The sequence below is a fragment of the Eumetopias jubatus genome, unplaced genomic scaffold, assembly GCF_037043125.1.
Source record: "Eumetopias jubatus isolate StellerSeaLion01/CBP00866 unplaced genomic scaffold, mEumJub1_p1.0 scaffold_11, whole genome shotgun sequence".
Classification (NCBI taxonomy): domain Eukaryota; kingdom Metazoa; phylum Chordata; class Mammalia; order Carnivora; family Otariidae; genus Eumetopias; species Eumetopias jubatus.
The window spans coordinates 14,086,996-14,107,169 of record NW_028274817.1 but is presented as its reverse complement, the minus strand read 5'-3'; the positions used below and the strand labels follow the sequence as shown (position 1 = coordinate 14,107,169).

General features: G+C 42.6%; 1 protein-coding gene across 1 annotated transcript; it reads left to right on the top strand.

Annotated features, from left to right (window-relative positions):
- The first annotated feature begins 13,981 nt into the window (after positions 1 to 13,981).
- BRS3 (bombesin receptor subtype 3) lies at positions 13,982 to 18,250 on the top strand. The gene is made up of 3 exons (XM_028094105.1): positions 13,982 to 14,415; positions 16,085 to 16,436; positions 17,837 to 18,250. The coding sequence occupies exons 1-3, from the start codon at positions 13,982 to 13,984 to the stop codon at positions 18,248 to 18,250; spliced, it is 1,200 nt and encodes a 399-aa protein (XP_027949906.1).
- Positions 18,251 to 20,174: the final 1,924 nt, after the last annotated feature.

Sequence of the window (20,174 nt, the reverse complement as noted above, 5' to 3'; positions counted from 1 at the left end):
GGGGATGTTTGTTTCCCAGCCTCATGTCCCCCATGGACCCCGAGTGAGCTAAGGGCCGTGAGACCCGGATTGGCATCCAAGTCCACGCAGTCGTGCTGCTAAGCGGCCCGGAACACGGACCTGCCTCCCTGGGCTCAGGCCATTTCCAGAAGCAGGCCGGGCCAACTTGAATCCATTAACCAGGAAGGAAGAACGAACACTTACTTGGGTTTGCCTAACAAAGCGCGACAGGAAGCCATCTCCTGGGTGAGGTGGGCTTTGGCGTAGGAAAGGCCAGTTGAACGGTGACCGCCCCCCCCAAGCCGAAGCCAAGCCTTTCCTAACTGCCCCCTGCTGCTGCGGGGGCGGGGGGGGGGGGGCGCGGCGCGTGGTCTCTCCCCCAGGGATGGAGACGGGCTGGGTCCCCTTGCTTTTACACACCCGAGGTGGTACAGAGAGCCATTTACCACAGCATTCTGCAGGAAAGAAAGCGGATAGTGTGAAATCCGAGGGAATAACATAACAAAGGGAAGAAAATGTGAATTGAAGCATAATTACCAATTCACAATGCCAAGAAATTTGTTTTGCTTGTCAGGAGTCCATGGTCCACTTGATATTATTTATGTGCATTTCCAGAGCTTCGAACTCTCTTTATCACTCACAACTATTAGCTCAGCTTATCTACATGTTTGTTTTCCTAGGATTGACATTTGTGGGGTTTTTTTCTCATGGTATGTGATGTTTTATTATTCGGGTCCTCTGGACTTCTACTCCGCCCAAATAACTCCCCGTAGTAAAGGCACCAAGGGCATGGCCCTTGAGCCTGGGAGTCTCTCTTCTGAGAGAGGGATGATCTTTGGGTAAGCACGGCCCACAGAAGACCGTTTTTTGCACCAGACTCTCAAGTGTTTCCTATGACCCGTGAGAGGGGCAGAGCATACCCTGTCACCTTCTTAGAATATTCCTGGGACCAAAGGACCCCCACTTGTGCATTTAGTCCCAACCGCCCACTCATAAGAGCAGTACCGGCTTTGAGGCAAAGAGGTATTTAAGAAGCCAAGCCCCGAATGCTGACCCGGAGGGGGTTCTTACTGTTGTGGCCCTGCCTTTGTATTTAATTTAGATAACCCCAACCCTACCTTCTCCCTACCTTTTCTAAACATAGGCCCGAATCCTTCTCTCCCTCTCCCTTTTTTTAAATTTAAATTTTAGTTAGTGAACATACAGTGCAATATTGGTTTCTGGAGTAGAATTCAGTGGTTCATCACTTACATACAACACCCCCTGCTCATCACAACAAGTGCCCTCCTTAATCCCCACCTCCCATCTAGCCCATCCCTACCCGCCTCCCTCCATCAACCCTCAGTCTGTTATCTGTCATTAAGAGTCTCTTATGGTTTATTTCCCTCTCTCCTTTTTTTCTTTTTGCCCTTCCCATATGTTCATCTATTTTCTTTCTTAAATTCCACATATGAGTGAGATCATATGGTATTTGTCTTTCTCTGAATGACCTATTTCGCTTAGCCTAATACACTCTAGCTCCAGCCACATCGCAGCAAATGGCAAGACTTCTCTTTTTTGATGGCTGAGTAATATTCTGGTGTGTGTGTGTGTGTGTGTGTGTGTGTGTGTGTGTGTGTGTGTATACCACCTCTTCTTTATCCATTCATCTGTTGATGGACATTTGGGCTCTCTCCCTAGTTTGGCTATTATTGATAATGCTGCTATGCACATCAGGGTGCATGTACCCCTTTGAATCAATATTTTTGTATCCTTTAGGTAAATACCTAGTAGAGCAATTGCTGGGTTGTAAGATAGTTCCGTTTTTAACTTTCTGAGCAACCTCCATACTGTTTTCCAGAGTGGCTGCACCAGTCTGCATTCCCACCAACAGTGTAAGAGGGTTCCCCTTTCTCTGCATCCCCGCCAACATCTGTTGTTTCTTGTGTTGTTAATTTTAGCCATTCTGACTGGTGTGAGGTGGTAGCTCATCGTGGTTTTGATTTGTATTTCCCTGATGATGAGTGATGTTGAGCATCTTTTCATTTGTCTATTGGCCATTTGTATGTCTTCTTTGGAACAATGTCTGTTCATGTCTTCTGCCCATTTCTTGACAAGATTATTTAGTTTTTGGGGTGTTGAGTTAGTTTGATAAGTTTTTATAGATTCTGGATACTAACCTTTTATCAGACGTGTCATTTGCAAATATCTTCTCCCATTCCGTAGGCTGCCTTTTGGCTTTGTTGACTGTTTCCTTCGCTGTGAGCTTTTTATCTTGATGAGGTACCAATAGTTCATTTTTGCTTTTGTTTCCCTTGCCTCCAACGACCTGTCTAGTAAGAAGTTGCTATGGCCAAGATCAAAGAGGTTTCTGCCTGTATTCTCTAGGATTTCGACGGTTTCCTGTCTCACATTTAGGTCTTTCATCCATTTTGAATCTATTTTTATGTATGGTGTTAGAAAGTGGTCCAGGTTAATTCTTCTGCATGTTGCTGTCCTGTCTTCCCAACACCATTTGTTGAGGAGATGGTCTTTTTTCCGTTGGATATTCTTTCCTGCCTTTTTGAAGATTAGATGACTATAGAGTTGTGGGTCCATTTCTGGGTTCTCTATTCTGTTCCATTGATCTGTGTCTGTTTTTGTGACAGTACCATACTGTCTTGATGATGACAGCTTTTAATAGAGCTTGAAGTCCGGAATCATGAGGCCTCCAGCTTTGCTTTTCTTTTTCAGGATTGCTTCGGCTATCCAGGGTCTTTTGTGGTTCCATACAAATTTTAGGATTGTTTGTTCTAGCTTTGTGAAAAATGCTGGTGGCATTTTATTAGGGTTTAAATATGGGCATTAAATAGGCATTAAATATGTAGATTGCTTTGGGTAGTATAGACATTTTAACAACATTTGTTCTTCCAATCCATGGGCATGGAATGTTTTTCAATTTCTTTGCGTCCTCTTCAATTTCTTTCGTAAGTGATCTATAGTTTTCAGAGTATAGATCTTTTACCTCTTTAGTTATGTTTACTCCTAGGTATCTTATGGTTTTGATGCAAGTGCAAATAGGATCGATTCCTTGATTTCTTTTTCTGCTGCTTCGTTATTGGTGTATAAAATGCAACAGATTTCTGCACATTGATTTATATCCTGCAACTTTGCTGAACTCGTGTATTCTAGCAACTTTTTGGTGGAGTCTTTCAGGTTTTCTGCATAGAGTATCATGTTGTCTGCAAACAGTGAAAGTTGTCTGCAAATAGCCAGTTTGGATGCATGTCCGTTCTTTCTTCCTCTCTTTCTTTCTTTCTCTGTCTTTCTTTTTCTGTCTGATTGCTGAGGCTAAGACTTCCAGTACTATGTTAAATAGTAATGGTGAGAGAGGACATCCTTGTTTTGTTCCTGACCATAGAGGAAAAGCTCTCAGGTTTTCCCCCATTGAGGGTGGTATTAGCTGTGGGTCTTTAATATACGGCCTTCTTGATGCTGAGGTATGTTCCATCTATCCTACTTTGTTGAGGGTTTTTATCAAGAAAGGATGCTATACTTTGTCAAATGCTTTTTCTGCATCTATTGACACGATGACATCGTTCTCATGCTTTCTTTTATTAATGTGGTGTATCACGCTGATTGGTTTGCAAATATTGAAGCACCCCTGCAGCCCAAGAATAAATCCCACTTGATCGTGGTGAATAATTCCTTCAGTGTACTGTTGAATTTGATTTGCTAGTATTTTATTGAGAATCCATGTTCATCAGGGTTATTGGCCTATAAATCTCCTTTTTAGTGGGGTCTTTGGTTTTGGAATCAAGGTAATGCTGGCTTGGTAGAATGGGTTTGGAAATTTTCCTTCCAATTCTATCTTTTGGAACAGTTTGAGAAGAAGAGGTACTAACTTTTCTTTAAGTGTCCGGTAGAATTCCCCAGGGAATCCATCTGGCCCAGGACTTTTGTTTTTTGGGAGATTTTGGATTACTGATTCAATTTCTTTGCTGGTTATGGAGCTATTCAAATTTTCTATTTCTTCCTGTTTCAGTTTTGGTTGTTTGTAGGTTTCTAGGAATTCAGTTTGGTAGTTTGTAGGTCCATTTCTTCCAAGTTGCCCAGTTTGTTGGCATATAATTTTTCATTGTATTCTCTTATAATTGTACTTCTGTGGTGTTGGTTGTGATCTCTCCTCTTTCATTCGTGATTTTATCTATTTGGGTCCTTTCTCTTTTCTTTTTGATAAGTCTGGCCATGGGTTTATCAATTTTGTTAAATTCTTTTGAAGAACCTGCTCTTAGTTTCATTAATCCATTCTACTGTTTTTTGTTGTTGTTGTTGTTGTTGTTTGTTTGTTTCTGTTTCACTTATTTCAGCTCTAATATTTATTATTTCCTTCTTCTGCTGGCTTTAGGCTTTATTTGCTATTCTTTTTCTAGCTCCTTTAAGGGTAAGGCTAGGTTGTGTATTTGAGACTTTTCTTGCTTCTTGAGGTAAGCCTGTCCAAATCCTTCTCTTGGTAATTTACAAAGTATCCTTCATTTTGCTCCCTCTTGTTTCTTGGTGGGGGGAGGAGGAGGGTGACTCATAGGTTTGAAATGTTACTATGAGGTTCTGGAAGATTCCCTAAACTAGCTCTGAATCACCAATCTTCATCCTCCCCCTTTTATGTATTCCATGTTCTCTGACATACACAACTCTCCTTCCTCCTAGAATCAGTTAAGAAGCTCTAGCTGCTTAGCTTTATTATCCACTTGTTCCCCCAAATGTGAGCCCAACTCAGAGAAACCAGGCCAGATCCAGCTCGTCAAAGCTGCTCACAAGGGACTGGGGGTGGGGGGGTAGGGTCCCAAGAAGGTGCCAAAGGAATCTCAGCTGAAGACCTTTCAGGTCACTACTCAAAAAGTAGGATCCTAGAGACCTTTTAAACAGTCGCATGTGTCCCTGTATTGTGTACCAGGTGCCTGTCCGGACCCAACTGTGACCAGCCTGCATTTCTTGCATCTGATCTTGTCTTGTTTCCAGCTCATAGTTATGCTTCTTCCTTTTCTGTCTGGCCTTGTAGATGAATACAAAGAAAATAGACCTTTATACCAGCAGGCTCCGGATTTGAATTCTGGCTCTTCCATTTACCAATGTGTGTGACCTTAAGCAAATTTCTTTACCTTATGAGCCTTAGTTTTTTTACCACTAAAATGCAAAAGCAGATCATCTACTTCTCAAAGCTGGCTCTGGATTAAATGAGATAACATATTTTATAGCACCCAGCATACAGTAGGCATATACTGTACTGTAGCACCCAGTATACAGTAGGCATACAGTAGGCATATTTTATAGCACCCAGCATACAGCCGGCGCAGTGCTCAAGTGCTTGGTGGCTGTGGTTCCACCTCAGATCAAGCCACCCAACATAATGCTGGTTGTGGTCAAATAAGAAGACAAAGGAAATGCATATTCTGCTCTTTATATTTGAACCCAGGGACTATTTTTATTTTAGCCAGAACACTTTCACCACCTTTATATAGGTTCTCTCTTCTACCATCAGCTCCAGCAAACAGGCTTTTTTATAAATTGGTGTGGCCTTAGGAACCCTCTTTGAAGCTTCTCTTCATTTCCAGCTCCTCACTGTTACTCCCACAAGCATTGCGTGTCCTGAGTGGACCCAGAGCAAGGGGGACTGCAAAAGCAAAACAAGACTTGATTTTAAGACCAAGTAAGGACACAATGTGGTCAAAGATAAGATGAGGTACGGGCAGGTCAAGGTGATGCTCAAAAATGATTCCAGGGACACGACCAGTCTGCAGGGTATACCCCTTCAGCGTGGGTCAGTGCTCCTCGTGAGGGACAAGGTATGCCTTGTATGTTTTTAAAGAAGCCAAGATAATCCAAACACCCACTTGAATTTGCCCAACTGCACAGCCTAGCCACAAGCGTAGTGTAGCTGCTGTATCCCTAAAGTGCTGACCAAAATCTATGAGAATGCCCCTGGGTTTCTGGTCTGAGATTGTGGAGAGGGGACCTGAAATAACTTCTTATTGCCTATTGAACTAAGTGCAGTCTCAGCCCACAGCCTTGAGATGTTTTCTGCGGGTTAACCTCAACCTGCCTTGCCAGGGTATTCTGCTTTGTTTCTCTATTCACAGCCACACTTCAGCCAAACTGGACTGTTTAGTCCCGGAACATGCCCCCAAACACTTCCACCCCTGTGTCTTCGCTGTTTATTTTTATGTATGACTTCTTTCCTGTCCCCTATCTCTACCCACTGAAATCCTTCAGAGTCTCCCCCAACTTTATGTGATCTCTCTTCCCTCTGAACCATGATAGAATTTATTTTCTACCTCACTTGTGACATGGGTTCTAGTTTGAGCCGCGGTTGTGACCCTTGCTGGGGCTCAGACATACTCGGCAGTCGGGGAAACAGTGGTGAGAAGATAAATCCTCCTGGAGGGGGGGGCGCCTGGGTGGCTCAGTCACTTAAGTGTCTGATTCTTGATTTTGGCTCGGGTCATGGTCTCAGGGTCGTGAGATGGAGCCCCGTGTCTGGCTCTGTGCTCAGTGGGGAACCTGCTTGAGATTCACTCTCTCTCCCTCTGCTCCCCCCAGCTCATGCTGTCTCTCTCTCAAATAAATAAATAAATCTTTAAAAATAAAAAAGAATTTAAAAATTTTTAAAAAATCCTCCTGGGGTACCTGAGTGGCTCAGTCGCTTAAGCATCTGCCTTCGGTTCAGGTTATGATCCCAGAGTCCCAGGAATGAGCCCTGTGTCGGGCTCCCTGCTCAGTGGGGAGTCTGCTTCTCCCTCTGCCCCTCACCCCACTTGTGCTCTCTCTCTCTTCCTTTTGTTCTCTCTCTCTCTCTCAAATAAATAAATAAAATCTTTTAAAAAATAAAATTAAAAATTAAAAAATCCTCCTGAGGGGAGGAAATCACAAAGCATGACAGAGTTGATCAGGCACAAAACCCAAGTTTGAAGTAGGAAGCAGTAAGTTGGGGTACAACATGATGGCTATTATCTGAATCTGCCCCAGCCCAGCCCCCGTGATGCATGTCTGTGTCCTATCCAGGCACCTATTTACATCCAGGAAGGATTCTCATGGTGGCAAAGGGAATGAGATCCTGACCCCCTCTTCATAATACAGCCCGCTGAAGTCCAAAGCCATAAACAATGTCTAATGGCCTGGGATAGTCCCAAATGAGGCCAAATTGCAGAGAGGGACCAAGGTGGGGGATCTGAGAGGAGCCTTTCCATTGAAAGAGAATGTGGATGGGCGATCCACACTGATAATCAGAGTCCAGGTCACTAGACTGGGTCTGGTTCAGGACATGCAGTCATCCCCAAAGGAAAGAACTATATCTAAGCCACTAAACAGTTAGAACACTTAGGGGCCCAGGCAGTCTTTCTTTAGGACACTTCTGCTCTGAGTCTGACAGAATGGAGATGACACCTTGAAAAACCATCTTAATGAGGATGGATGGAGTCAGCATTCTAAGCTGGAACCAGTCAGCGCTAACGGCTTGGTGGGAACCATCTCTGTTCAAGGGGGGTAGTGGTTCTGAGCACTGACTCTAGAACCAGCTACCTGGGTTCAACAGCTTCCTCATCTGGAACTGGGGATAACTGAATCAGTCAACTGAGGCCTGCAAGCAGGACCACATTGATGTTACCAGTTGTGAAGTTCATTTCAAGAGGCAAGATTAAGTGGCCAATAACCCAGCAGATTGGATTGAACAAATAAAAGACTGATTCGGGCCTATGGGGAAGCAACCCGAGAGATTCTTGGGTCTGTTTAAGGAGGAGAACTGTAAAAATTCTTCCTAGAAACAGTGGGTGTATATAGGGGTATCCTCCATGCCGTTGTAACTTGGATACTGAAAGATAAGAGGCTTTATATTGAGGTATCATCAACATAAAGCATTATGGTAGCTTCAGGTATACAACATAATGATTCAATATTTGTACATATTGTAAAAGGACCACCACAGTAAGTCTAATGGAATGAGCAAGTCATGGGGATAAAAGTTACAGCACAAGGAATACAGTCAATGGTATTGTAACAATGTTTCATGGGGACAGATGGGAGCTACGCGTGCACTGAGCACAGCATAATGTATAGACTTGTCCAATCACTACGAGGTATACCTGAAACTAATGTAACATTGTGTGTCACTTAGACTTCAACAAAAAAAATAAATAAAGTAAGTAAGTAAGAGGGAAAATATTTTAAAAAAGAAAAAAAGTCTAGTTCGCATTTGTTACCACACACAGTTACGAAAATAATTTTTTTTTTCTTGCGATGGGAACTTTGAAGATTTAAGGAGACCTTATTTTTCCTTGGCAGGCTTACCACACCCTGTCACACCAGCATCGCCCAGCATACAAGTGGTGGTCCCTGGGGAGGGACTGCCGTGGTGGGGCACTGGGGAAAACTACAAGGCCCAGCAGAGTGATGTGGAGACTGCAAGGCAGAGTGTGGGGCCCCCAGCGGAGCGGCGATTGTGTGGGCGGGAATATATGTGTTCAAGAGCACAGACCCTATGAAAGACTTGGATTAACCAATGGCCACTGACTCTAGCACAACCTTAGTCTCCAACGACAGGTAAGACCCCCATTCTCAGGGTCTGCCAGAAGGGCTTGAGATAAATAAAGGACGTCCCAAGAAGCTAAAGATCCTGTGTGAACAAGTATGTGTAGGAGCCAGAGAAATTTGGATTTCTTGGTTATTTCTGTCCTCCTGTTCTCTCTCTCATTAAGTTCTTGGAGGACAAACGCTGAGTTCTGTTCATCTTGGTATCTTCCTGAAGCATGAGCGCTAGTCCTGGCAGAATGCTGGGGGGGCAAAGTCAGACTGTTCCGAGCACGGGGGAGACCATCGCACTCCACCATCCCTGGGGTGAGAAATGTCTTCCTCAGCTCTATCCCTTAACAGCATCCAGCCTTACTGTTTGTTTGCTCTTTTTTTCAGCTTTCTTGAGGTGAGGTATAATCTACCTACCATGAGTTCACCCATTTTAAGTGTACAGTTTGACTTGTAATAAATTTATGCAGTCATGCGACTCTCATCACAACATCATTTTAGAACACTTCCATTATCCCCCAATTTTCCCTTGGGCTCCTTAGCAGTCACCCTGGCTCCAACCTCCAAACCTAGCGACCACTGACGTGCCTTCCATGACTAGCGTTTGGTCTTTTCTAGAAATGTCATATTAAGGAATCATACAGAGGAGATGTGGTGTCTTTCATTGCATATGTTGGAGATTCATCCAGGTTGTAACCTGTATCAGTAGTTTGTTCTTACTTGGAATTAGTGACCAGTCTGAACTCATAAAAGTTTAGTGTTAATATGTAGGAAAATCAGCCTCCTCAAGCTATTCCAATCGTACAGTGAAGCTGACAGGCGAATAACAAAAATGCATTTAATCACTTGTGTCTCTGATAATCTGCGACTTCTAATTTTGCAAGTCATCATTCTTATTTAGAACAGTTCCCACTACAAATGATAGATCGTGAAAGGGATTCATATTGCTAGCTAACTAGACACAAAATGTTAATATTTATGTCTCATAAAAAGAGTAAAATTGATAACCAACGAACTGGATTTAAAAAAAATAGTTTGTTCTTTTTTATTGCTGAGTAGTATTCCACTGTGGGGAGAAGCCCCATTTTGTTTACCCAATTGCTAAGTGATAGACATTTTGGTTGTTTCCCATTTTTGTGTGTGTGTGTGTGTGAATAATGCTTCCATGCACGTTTGCGTACAAGTCTTTGGAGGGGGGACACAGGTGTTCATTTATCTTGGGTAGATACGTAGGAGTGAAACTGCGGGGCCACCTGGTCTCCATTGATCTGAAGCACCGTGGCAGGGATTAACCTGTAGGAGGCTGAAACTAAGCCCCATGGGGATGGGACACATGATTAGGGGGGATGCAATAGAATTTTAGGAAAAGGGGAATCACTGAGAAGAGAGGTAGAAATGCGCTAAGAGATAACGTCCTTTCCTTCATAATTGATACCTCAATATTCAGGAAGTCTAAACATTTTATCTGATGCAAAACTGCTTCAATCTCACATAATTGTGGAACGTCACACGGACCATAGCACACACTATCGGGCACGTGTGCATGGACAAGTACAGTGATCGGGACGTCTGCTTTTAGGGAGCCATTAGGTTTAATCATGGCAAGAATTAGCTTTAACCAAAAAATTCCACTTAAAAGAGTCGATTAGAATTTCTACTCTTGGCATAGTTGGTTTTTTATTCTCCCTGGTCTCTGCAGAGGTCATTCTGAATAGCAGTCTCCCCTGGAAATGTGAAACTGTACTGGTCAAGTTTTTGAAGCAAGAAATTATGAGGGAGAACAGAACCGTGACAACAGGAATCACTATTACATAGATCCAAATACGCCCACAAGTCAAATTGTGTCATCTCACAATGGATCTAGCCCAGTTAGTTAATAACAAAGAAATCCATCCTGTTTTCCAGCATAAGACTATTTTTTGAAAAGGAACCTCTGTAATTAGAGACTTACAGATTGAGAAGTCTGGTTTTTCATTCATTCGTCAGTTTTCAAATATACAAACTGTGCTTGAGTAGTAGGCAAAAAGCTTAACCACTTCATCTTTCTCCCATTGGAAAGATCACCCCAAGCCCCTTGGGTGACTTGGAAATAGGGCTTACCAGGGACTGAGAGATATAGGCAGGATGTTTGAAGTATTCATCACATCAATTCCCTTGCCTTTAATGAAGACCCACAGAAATATATCTCTCTGATCTCAATATCAGGAAAAGCCATGCTTCTCTTGAACAGGTGGATTATTCTTGTCCTGCATCAGTGGTTCTCGGAGTGTAGTCCCTGACCAGCAGTGTCAGTATCCCCTGGGAACTTGCTAGAAATGCAAATGTTTGGGGCACCTGTCTGGCTCAGTCAGTCCAACATGCAACTCTTGATCTTGGGGTCGTGAGTTTGAGCCCCACACTGGGTGTAGAGCTTACTTTAAAAAAAAAAGACTTGGGGGCACCTGGCTGGTTCAGTGGTAGAGCGTGTGACTCTTGATCTTGGGGTTGTGAGTTCAAGACCCACGTTGGGTGTAGAGATGACTTCAAAATAAAATCTTAAAAAAAAAACCCACCAAAATAAAATCTTAAAAAAAAAACAACAACAATGTAAATGTTGGGGCCCCACCCCAGACCTACCCAAATCAGAATCTCTGGAGGTGAGATCCAGCAATCTGCTCTGATAAGCCTTCTTGGTGATTCGGACACAAGCCAAACTTTGGGAACCACTGTTCTGCTTCACTGATGGCTGAGAACGTTGGCGCCAAATCTCTAGCAACTGCTTTCTAATCCCCCTCGTCCCCCCCACCTCAGAGGCAAAGAAGCGCTCTGCAGCCCCCTTAGAGCCCCAGCTCCTTTAAAATCTTAAAAAAGATTTTAGCAACACTGAATGGGACCTAACCAGGAAACCCAACCTCAGAAAACTGGCAGCTTATTTGTTCAATATCCAACTCATAGTTGGAGTTAAAAGGCTACATTAGGATCATATTATGATTGCTTAATCTCTGAGGAATAGTTGGTTTTGAAAAATTGGGATGATAATACTGACCAGTTATACGCTAAACGTGAACAACAAAGGATTTCATCCTTCTGTCTAGGCTAAGTGCCCTGCAACTTTAACTAGGAACAATTAACAAGACATTGTTATGTTTCGTGGGTGAGTTATAAGGTAAAATAAGTAGAGAGAGGGGCAAATGCATTGATGTTATCTGTATCTGTCATCGTTTGCTTGTTAGCCTGGAAAGCCTGTGTCCTTTGATTAACAGAACACACAGAAAACCGAAGTCCCTGATGCCACATGAGCAAATATGGCTCATTGTCAGGAACTGAGTGTTGTTCGCTCTTGCCACGGATTTTTAACCTTTCAGAATTCAAAGAGAACCTGCTTCATCTCAGCTCTGCTACTGAGGAACTTGTGTGACCTTGCCTGAGATACTTTCCCCCTCTCTGAACCTCATTTCTGCCTCTGAGAAAAATAGAGGATTTGCTTTCAGCATCTCTCAGTTCACTTCCATCTCTGATATTCTGGAATTCTGGAATTCCAGAGATCCAAGAACCCCACTGCTCAAGCAGCAGCCCCACACCACTGCTGTCTCTGCCCAGGAGGAGCGGGGAGGAAGAAAGGCACGCTGTGGGGGGGGGGCTGCAGCTTCATGAAAGCATGCCTGAGATCTTTGGAATTCAGATAATTTTGGAACGCATACGCAAGAGTTTGTTTCTTACGAAACAGTGCTGTGTGGCCATCCGCCGAGGTGTGAATTGGAAGATACTGTTTGCTCTTTGCTACATGACACACAGGAATCCCAGAGAGATTTTATCATTGGCTTGTGACAACAAGATAGGAACTGTATAGAGAGCCGTTTTCTGGAGAGATGATCTTAAAGAGCCAGCCCAGTGCATGAAATTATTTGTGTGGATACTTAAAAGCTAAGGGAGTTGGGTTTATCCAAACACTTCCCCTCCCCATTCCCATCAAGAACAGTTATTTGGCTGAGTAGTAATTCAAGTGGGGGGGGTAGTTCACAAAGGGTGGGGAAGGGTGTGGTTTGCGGGGGGGGGGCTCGAATTAACCAAATAATTGATTCACTTCATGCCATTCCCTTTCCCTGTAGCATTTATTGCACGTACTCTGTCAGGTAGAAAGAGTAATCCTTGCTTGCTACTTCTGTTCACTGGCTAGCCAAATACTTTGCTGTTTTTCATTTCACTTCCCAGACTAACTCTGATATGGACATATTTATAAAAAACCTCCCTACACAGAGTTTCTCCTAGCTGAGAGATCATCCTTTGAATCTGATCATTTCAGGGACTATTTCTTAGCAGGTTATATTATTAAATGCCTTCAGACTGCGGGCCTCTCACTCCCAAGCAACCCCCCCCACCCCAGAGACACACACAGAAATCACATACTTACATTCTCTGCAACAAGGGGCTTTTCTTACTGCTACTAAGGTGATTGCCTTACGTTTCTCCTTCCTCCACTTGCTGTAAACATCATCTACGTGCCCGTCCTCTCTGGAGTAACCTACGGCATTCCTTCATTTGAAAAGCATGACTTTCATCCTTACAAGTCCTTTTGTGTTGGGACCTCTGAGCAGGGTCCTGCATTATTTTGTTTTGGAACAAAGCAGGTTCATTTTAACCGTTGCTGAGGACAGAAACCCAAAACAGCATTTAAAAATGTATATGGCATTAAAACAGAGAGCCAAACAGTAAAAACTGTTTGATTGGGGACATTTAGAGACAAAGCAACTGGTGGTTTGCCTGGATTTTTTTCATCTCTTAGAGGTTGCTTTGCCATTCTGCAGCACGGCCCTGGTAACGTGCACAGAGTGGGGAATTACCGTATCAGAGCGAGGTGATAAGCCTAGGGTCACCTGAATTATTCCCCCTTGGGAGTAACATCAGCCCTGTCCAAGTGTGAATGATTTGTTGCTTCAGCGCCTCTCTGATATTAAATCTTGAGAAGTGGATTCAAGTTTGTGCTTCAGGGGACACACATACTTATTGATCATGTAAAAGAAAATGCATCAGACCATCCTCTGATGGCAGAGACACGAATGAGTTCGGGGGAAAAAACGGACAAGACCTATACAGATTTTCGTGGCCAGACAAGGAAACAGGGTGATTCTAATAAACAATAAGTGTTATTTGATAATAAGTAGTTATTCACAAGATTCCCCAACAGGGAAGAACAAGCAACTGCAGAGCATTTCCCAAACCCCCCTCCCTCTGTCATGGAAACACCAATAAAACTCCTCCACCTCCCATCCTTCCATGCCAGATCGGTAAGCATTTAGCCAAGCATGCTGGGAGACACAGAACAACTGAAGGAAAGGAGTATCCGGGTGTCTTGAATTTGCTTGCCATTCTGCTCTGTTCTACTATCTCGTTACTAGACGTAGGCTTTAGACGTGACAATCAACTACATTTAAACTGAGCAGAAGAAATATTAAAGGCAGAGTCTTCAGAAGAAATGTCTCAAAGACAGCCACAGTCACCTAATGAGACTTTAATTCCAATCACAAATGACACAGAATCATCAAGCTCTCTCATTCCTAATGATACCACAAATAAAGGACGGACCGGAGACAACTCTCCAGGAATAGAAGCTCTGTGTGCCATCTACATCACTTATGCTGTGATCATTTCAGTGGGCATCCTTGGAAATGCTATTCTCATCAAAGTCTTTTTCAAGACTAAATCCATGCAAACCGTTCCAAATATTTTCATCACCAGCCTGGCTTTTGGAGATCTGCTACTTCTGCTAACTTGTGTGCCAGTGGATGCAACCCACTACCTTGCAGAAGGATGGCTGTTCGGGAGAATTGGCTGTAAGGTGCTTTCTTTTATCCGGCTCACTTCTGTTGGTGTATCAGTGTTCACGTTAACAATTCTCAGCGCTGACAGGTGGGTTTCTTTTCTCAGTTTTATTTGCCAGGATGTGAAATTAGGCAAAAAAAAAAAAAAAAATAAGAAGAAGAAGAAGAAGAAGAGGAAGAAGAAGAGGAAGAAAAGAAAAAAGAAAGAAAGGAAAGCTTGTACTTGGCATTTACGGGCTACTATTCTGCTTTTCTTACAGTCTGTAACCTGGATGTAAGATTAGAAAATCGGAGGAGGGGGGCTTTGAAAATAAAAGTTGGTGTAAGAATGTTAAGATTCCTGTGTTAGCATCGGAGGAAAGGCTGAAATTGTATGCTTTAGGAATAATTTATTCTCTTTGAAGTGTAATTGTTTGCTTGAAAGAATTCTGAACGGTGTTCTCCCCCCTCCCTGTTTATTTATTAAGTAAGGCAAATTGTTCCAGGTGTAAAAGAAAAACAATTCATGCTTTATACATTAGTGCAGCCTAGTGGTGCAATATTGTTAACATTAGAACATCGGCATAGGTGTGAAATTGACCACATACACATTACTGTCTACGGGAAGGATGGTAAAAAGATGCATGCATCTAAATTATTTGAAATTCATCAAATTAACCAGTGGCAGAAAAACGGCGAGGTTTTCGGCTGCCTGGTAACTCAGTGTAATGTCATCACTTAATTGTCTGTGTTTTCTTTATAGGCATTCAATGACAGTCTTGTTCCCGGAGAAATAAATTAATCTGGTTGACTTTTAGAGCTCTATGGATAGAGCGTGTGAGAACCTCTGGCAGTCCGTGTATTCAGGCTCTGTTAGGATATTTTCAGTCTATAAGTACTGTGTTTTTCTGTGTTTCTATTGTAGAATAACTATGAAAGCGGCGGCGGGGGCGGAGGGGGGGATTGAGGCTCCAAATGTTAGAAGTGATGCTTAAAAAAGCCTGCAAGAAGCCTTTAAGTAATCAATGCCTGGCAGGACCAGAAGGAATAGCTTCTTCAGATTCTGGAATCTGAGAGGAGGAAAACCTTCCCCTGTGCCTTTTATGGATTTTTGCTTTGGCTGGTTTTATATTCTCTTTGAGGGCAGATTTAGTTAAAGGCTGTAGATTTTAAGGTGAATTTGTCAGAATAAGGAGGCACCTTTGCATGGTCATAGGGTGTCCGGTTTCACCCTTGCCTTGCTCTAAACCTACCTACAGAGCAGCTTGGGCAACAAAGTAGCGCTCATGAACAGGGAAGAAATTAACCCTCTTCTCTTCACTGCACGAACTCCCGGAAATCTTTTACAGGAAGGTTGATGACTGCTCACTCATGAAGGAAGGAGAATTAGGTTTAAAATCAGTCACTTATACAAAAAGGAAGTCTTTTAGAACATGTAAGGTAATATACACGTAATGAATTACTCCCAATCATACAAAAAATCATGCTGAAAAAAATGTATTCGTCCTACATAGAGGATCTACACACAAAATTATAAAATGGCAAATCTGAAATATTTCCTATTAGTGAATAAGAGAAAAGGATGATTAGCATAAATATCAAATACTGGGATGTATTATATATTTGAAATCATAACTGATTCCGGTTGGTTAATGTTGACTTGGTTATATGCATGTGGATAGGAGGCAGAACTGGATGACCACTAAGGTCACTTCTAACCCTAAGAGTCCATAGTTGTGATATTTATTTTGACCTTTGCCTATGGTTATGTGTTTCAGATACAAGGCGATTGTGAAGCCACTGGAGCGGCAGCCCCCCAACGCCATCCTGAAGACCTGTGCCAAAGCTGGCTGCGTCTGGATTGTGTCTATGATCATTGCTCTGCCAGAGGCTATATTTTCAAATGTATATACTCTTCAAGATCCCAACAAAAATATGACACTTGAAGCGTGTACCTCTTATCCTGTTTCTGAGAAGCTCATGCAAGAGATACATTCTCTGCTGTGCTTCTTGGTGTTCTATATTATCCCACTCTCGATTATCTCTGTCTATTATTCTCTGATTGCTAGGACTCTTTACAAAAGTACCTTGAACATCCCTACTGAGGAACAAAGCCATGCCCGCAAGCAGGTATGTATTAATCAGGACTCATGCATGAATTTAGAAATGAAATTCCTACTTGTGCACCTGTGAGCAATAACTGCAATAGCAGTACAGTATTTTTGTTCGGGTCACGGGCTCTGGAGTGTGTCAGACCCAGGATTTCATTCTGGCTCTACCACATACTAGCTGAGCAATCTTGGGCAAGTTACTTAACCTCTCTGAGCCTGTTTCCCTATCTGTAAAATGAAGATGGGGACTGGGTGATAATATATGAAATGCTTGACATGGTTCCTGGTGCACAGTAAGCATTCAATGCATGTTAGGGCTGCTATTGCTAGAAAGGGGACAGCTGAAGTTTGGGAGCAGCGAAAATTATTTACCCTGTGGAATAGTGAGAAACAGCACTCAAGGTGAGACTCTGAAGGGAAGCATCTTTTGTTTTAGAAAGTGTAACAGAATGATAGACACGGGATAATAGAACTGGCAAGACGCCCTAACATTATTCAGTGCAAACCACTTAGGCACACATGAGCAAACCGAGGGCTCAAGGGATAAGGTAAGTGCCAGTGGCAGGAGAACACAGTGACTCACAGAAGATTGATTAAGACCATTGCAAGAGCCAGGTGTGCCCTCCTTCCATAAATATGAACAGAAAAAAAGAATCTTGCCAAAACGTTGTTCATTTGATTAAAAAAAAAAAAAAACCCAACAGTTCTATCTTTCTTGGGGGTGGGGGGAGATGCGTCCATTGACCTCTTGACCAGTCCCTTCAGTTAGTTCAGCAGGGGTGCTCATGAGGCTAAAGTGGCATACTTAATGCCCATGTGAACAGTTCTCTTTGCTCTGTGACCATAGGCAATGTCTTCACTTAACCTGGTTCATTTCTCTCACGAAGAGGTGCGGGCAGGATTATTTGCACAGGTGTAGGTAGGATGACACATTGGTTTTTATTCCTTCAACTGTATGGTCAGAATTCCCATAGATTAGAAACCACCTTGGGTACCGATTTGGCAACTTCCATAAACCCCCGGAAGAATATTCTAACCTAGTCAGCGTCTGCCGATACAGTGAAAGCAGTTTGGTATAGCATCTCTCTATTTCTAATTAAATTAAAATTTTAAGAATTCCACAACACTCCTTGAGATAATTGGAGGCATCCTAGAGTCTCTCAAAACCAGGGCTGGGAGTCTGTGCATTAGAGCTAATGAGACCAAGATCGTGGGTTACCATGCCAATTAACTGGCTGTATCCTATAGGCACAGGCTGCCTTCCCACACCTCCCAAGTAGTTCTTTCAGACGCATGCTCAAAAGGACTCCAGCCTGTTAACTGTAAATTTCTATGTAAATCCAGAGAATGGCTTTTAAAAATCTCTGCCAGCTAAATGATTGTTTTTGTGGTCATTTTTCTTCCCCCTCCCCTGTCTAGATCGAATCCCGGAAGAGAATTGCCAAAACCGTACTGGTGCTGGTAGCTCTGTTTGCTCTCTGCTGGTTGCCGAATCACCTCTTGTACCTCTACCACTCATTCACCTATCAAACCTACGTGGACCCCTCTGCCATTCATTTTATTGTCACCATTTTCTCTCGGGTTCTGGCTTTCAGCAATTCTTGTGTAAACCCCTTTGCTCTTTACTGGCTGAGCAAAACCTTCCAGCAGCATTTTAAAGCTCAGTTACTCTGTTGCAAGGCAGAGCTGCCCGACCCTCCTCCCGCCGATACCCCCCTTAACAACCTGGCTGTGATGGGAAGGGTCCCAGGCGCTGGAAGCTCGCAGGTGTCTGAAATTAGTGTGACCTTGTTCGCTGGGTGCAATGTGAAGAAGGAAGATGACAGAGTCTAGCTTTTCAATTAAAAATGGTATTTTTCCTCCCAGCATGTGTATCCGACTCTGAGCTGTGCGTAGGTGTATGGTGTCAGGATTTTTGTTGTTTGTGAATTGTGCTGAAATCTTAGAGGAGTGAAAGATCCTTATAAAGTAAAAGACAAACCACGATTTTTTGTCAACGTACAAACATTATCGTTATCGGGCTTTCTAAATACAGTGAAGCCCCACTACGTGTAGAAAGACACGTCTGTATGTCAGTGGGTCCTACGGGAGGTTGACTAGGAGAGAAGGTGAAATAAACAAGATGACACTGGAAAATGTAATTTGTTCCCATCACATCTATGCTTCTAATTTCTTCTATACTTCTGCGATTTGCATAAAACTGTGTTTGTGTTTATTATGTGGTGTAAATCTAGAGATTATACTTTGCATATGAAAAGGGGATCAAGAAGAGATAAAACATCTCTTCTGCAGGTTTCTTAAGAAACTAAGTCCTAAAAAATAAACCTTCGCAGGGTTTTTCTGACTGCCCTTTTTCATTAAGCTCTATTCCATTGTAAAGCTCTGCAATTACAATGAAAATGCTTTGGGGTCAGCAAGTATAAAGTACTGAGTAAGCATCTGGGGCAGGGTGTTTGCCTTACTGGGTCAACCCTTACTGACTTAATGTAGTTCTACTTATGACTACGATTGATTGATAATTGAGCAAAGTTACCTTTCACAAATATTGTGAAGAACTCGCCTTACTCACAGGCCGACTAAGTGGCCACGTTTGTCATTTCGAAAGCCCCAGAGAAGGACCCCTGTTGAAAAATCTGTGAACCTGCCAGTGTCTGAAATTCTTCCTTCAAGGAAATCCATTTCTTTCTGGTAAGCAGTGCCCTCTTTCTAAAAAATGGAGAAATACCACATGAGATCCCTAACCTCTGGGTGTGCAGTTGTTACCAGATCATCTTCCTGCTTGACTTCTTTAAACCCAATGGGTGCCTAAGTCCTGTAAGAGCGTGACCTAATTAATCTCTGCCCTTGGAAATCAGATGGAAGGTTCTGATTTTCTATCCTCTGCTCCTACTTGCTAGTGCTGTAAGCTTAATAATTGTGATTTCAAACAAACTGTTGTCAATAGATGTGTCAAATTTAGATTTGTTGTTTTAGAAAATGTTTTTCTTGGGGCAAACTGAAGTATATGTTTGGCACTACAGTTAAATTTGTATTTCCAAAAATGTGATTTTGGAGCGTGCTTTTGGTAGTTTTGAGCTTTCCTTAAATGGCTTGTGTAGTTGTGAACTTTTGCTAATGATGTGGCTCAAAAAGGAATATATATTAACACTAAACTCTACATTTCTGTAAAACTGTTTTACCGAAAGTGGGAGTGCCAATATTGCATTAGTATTAGGTTGGACGTTGTAATAAGTGGTGGGAAACAAATAAATATGAAATAAAGCTTTAAATGACTTTCTGTAACCGTATATTCTAAAAACAATAGTTCTGACAGAATATAACTGAGAACCCATTTTGATAATAAAATTTAAGTTATTTTCGTTTTTTAAAAAAAATTTAGAGTGAGTGTGCATGCTAGTGGGGGGGGGGGCCAGGGAGGGGAGGGCCAGAGGGAGAAGGAGAGAGAGAATCTCAAGCAGACCCCCCACTGAGCACGGAGCCTGACACAGGGCTCGATCCCAGGACCCCAAGATCATGACCTGAGCCGAAATCAAGAGCCAGCCACCTAGGCGCCCCTAAGTTATTTTAAAGTCACAAATCTCCCAGAGATTTTACTATTTCCTCACTCTAAGTAAAAACTACATCTTTACCCTCCTAAGCATAGCATTTTAGAAATAACTGATAAAAGTACCAGATAACAAAAGCCAAGAAAGCTGTTTAGCAGTTGATAAAACTAGAACTCAAAGAACTTTCATTTTCCTCACCCTTAGTAATCCCT

Excerpts from the sequence above, each read along its gene's own strand:
- BRS3 (XM_028094105.1), top strand. The coding sequence starts at position 13,982 with ATGTCTCAAAGACAGCCACAGTCACCTAATGAGACTTTAATTCCAATC. Across the intron at positions 14,416-16,084 it reads ACAATTCTCAGCGCTGACAG|ATACAAGGCGATTGTGAAGC; the intron begins GTGGGTTTCTTT and ends TATGTGTTTCAG. Across the intron at positions 16,437-17,836 it reads AAAGCCATGCCCGCAAGCAG|ATCGAATCCCGGAAGAGAAT; the intron begins GTATGTATTAAT and ends TCCCCTGTCTAG.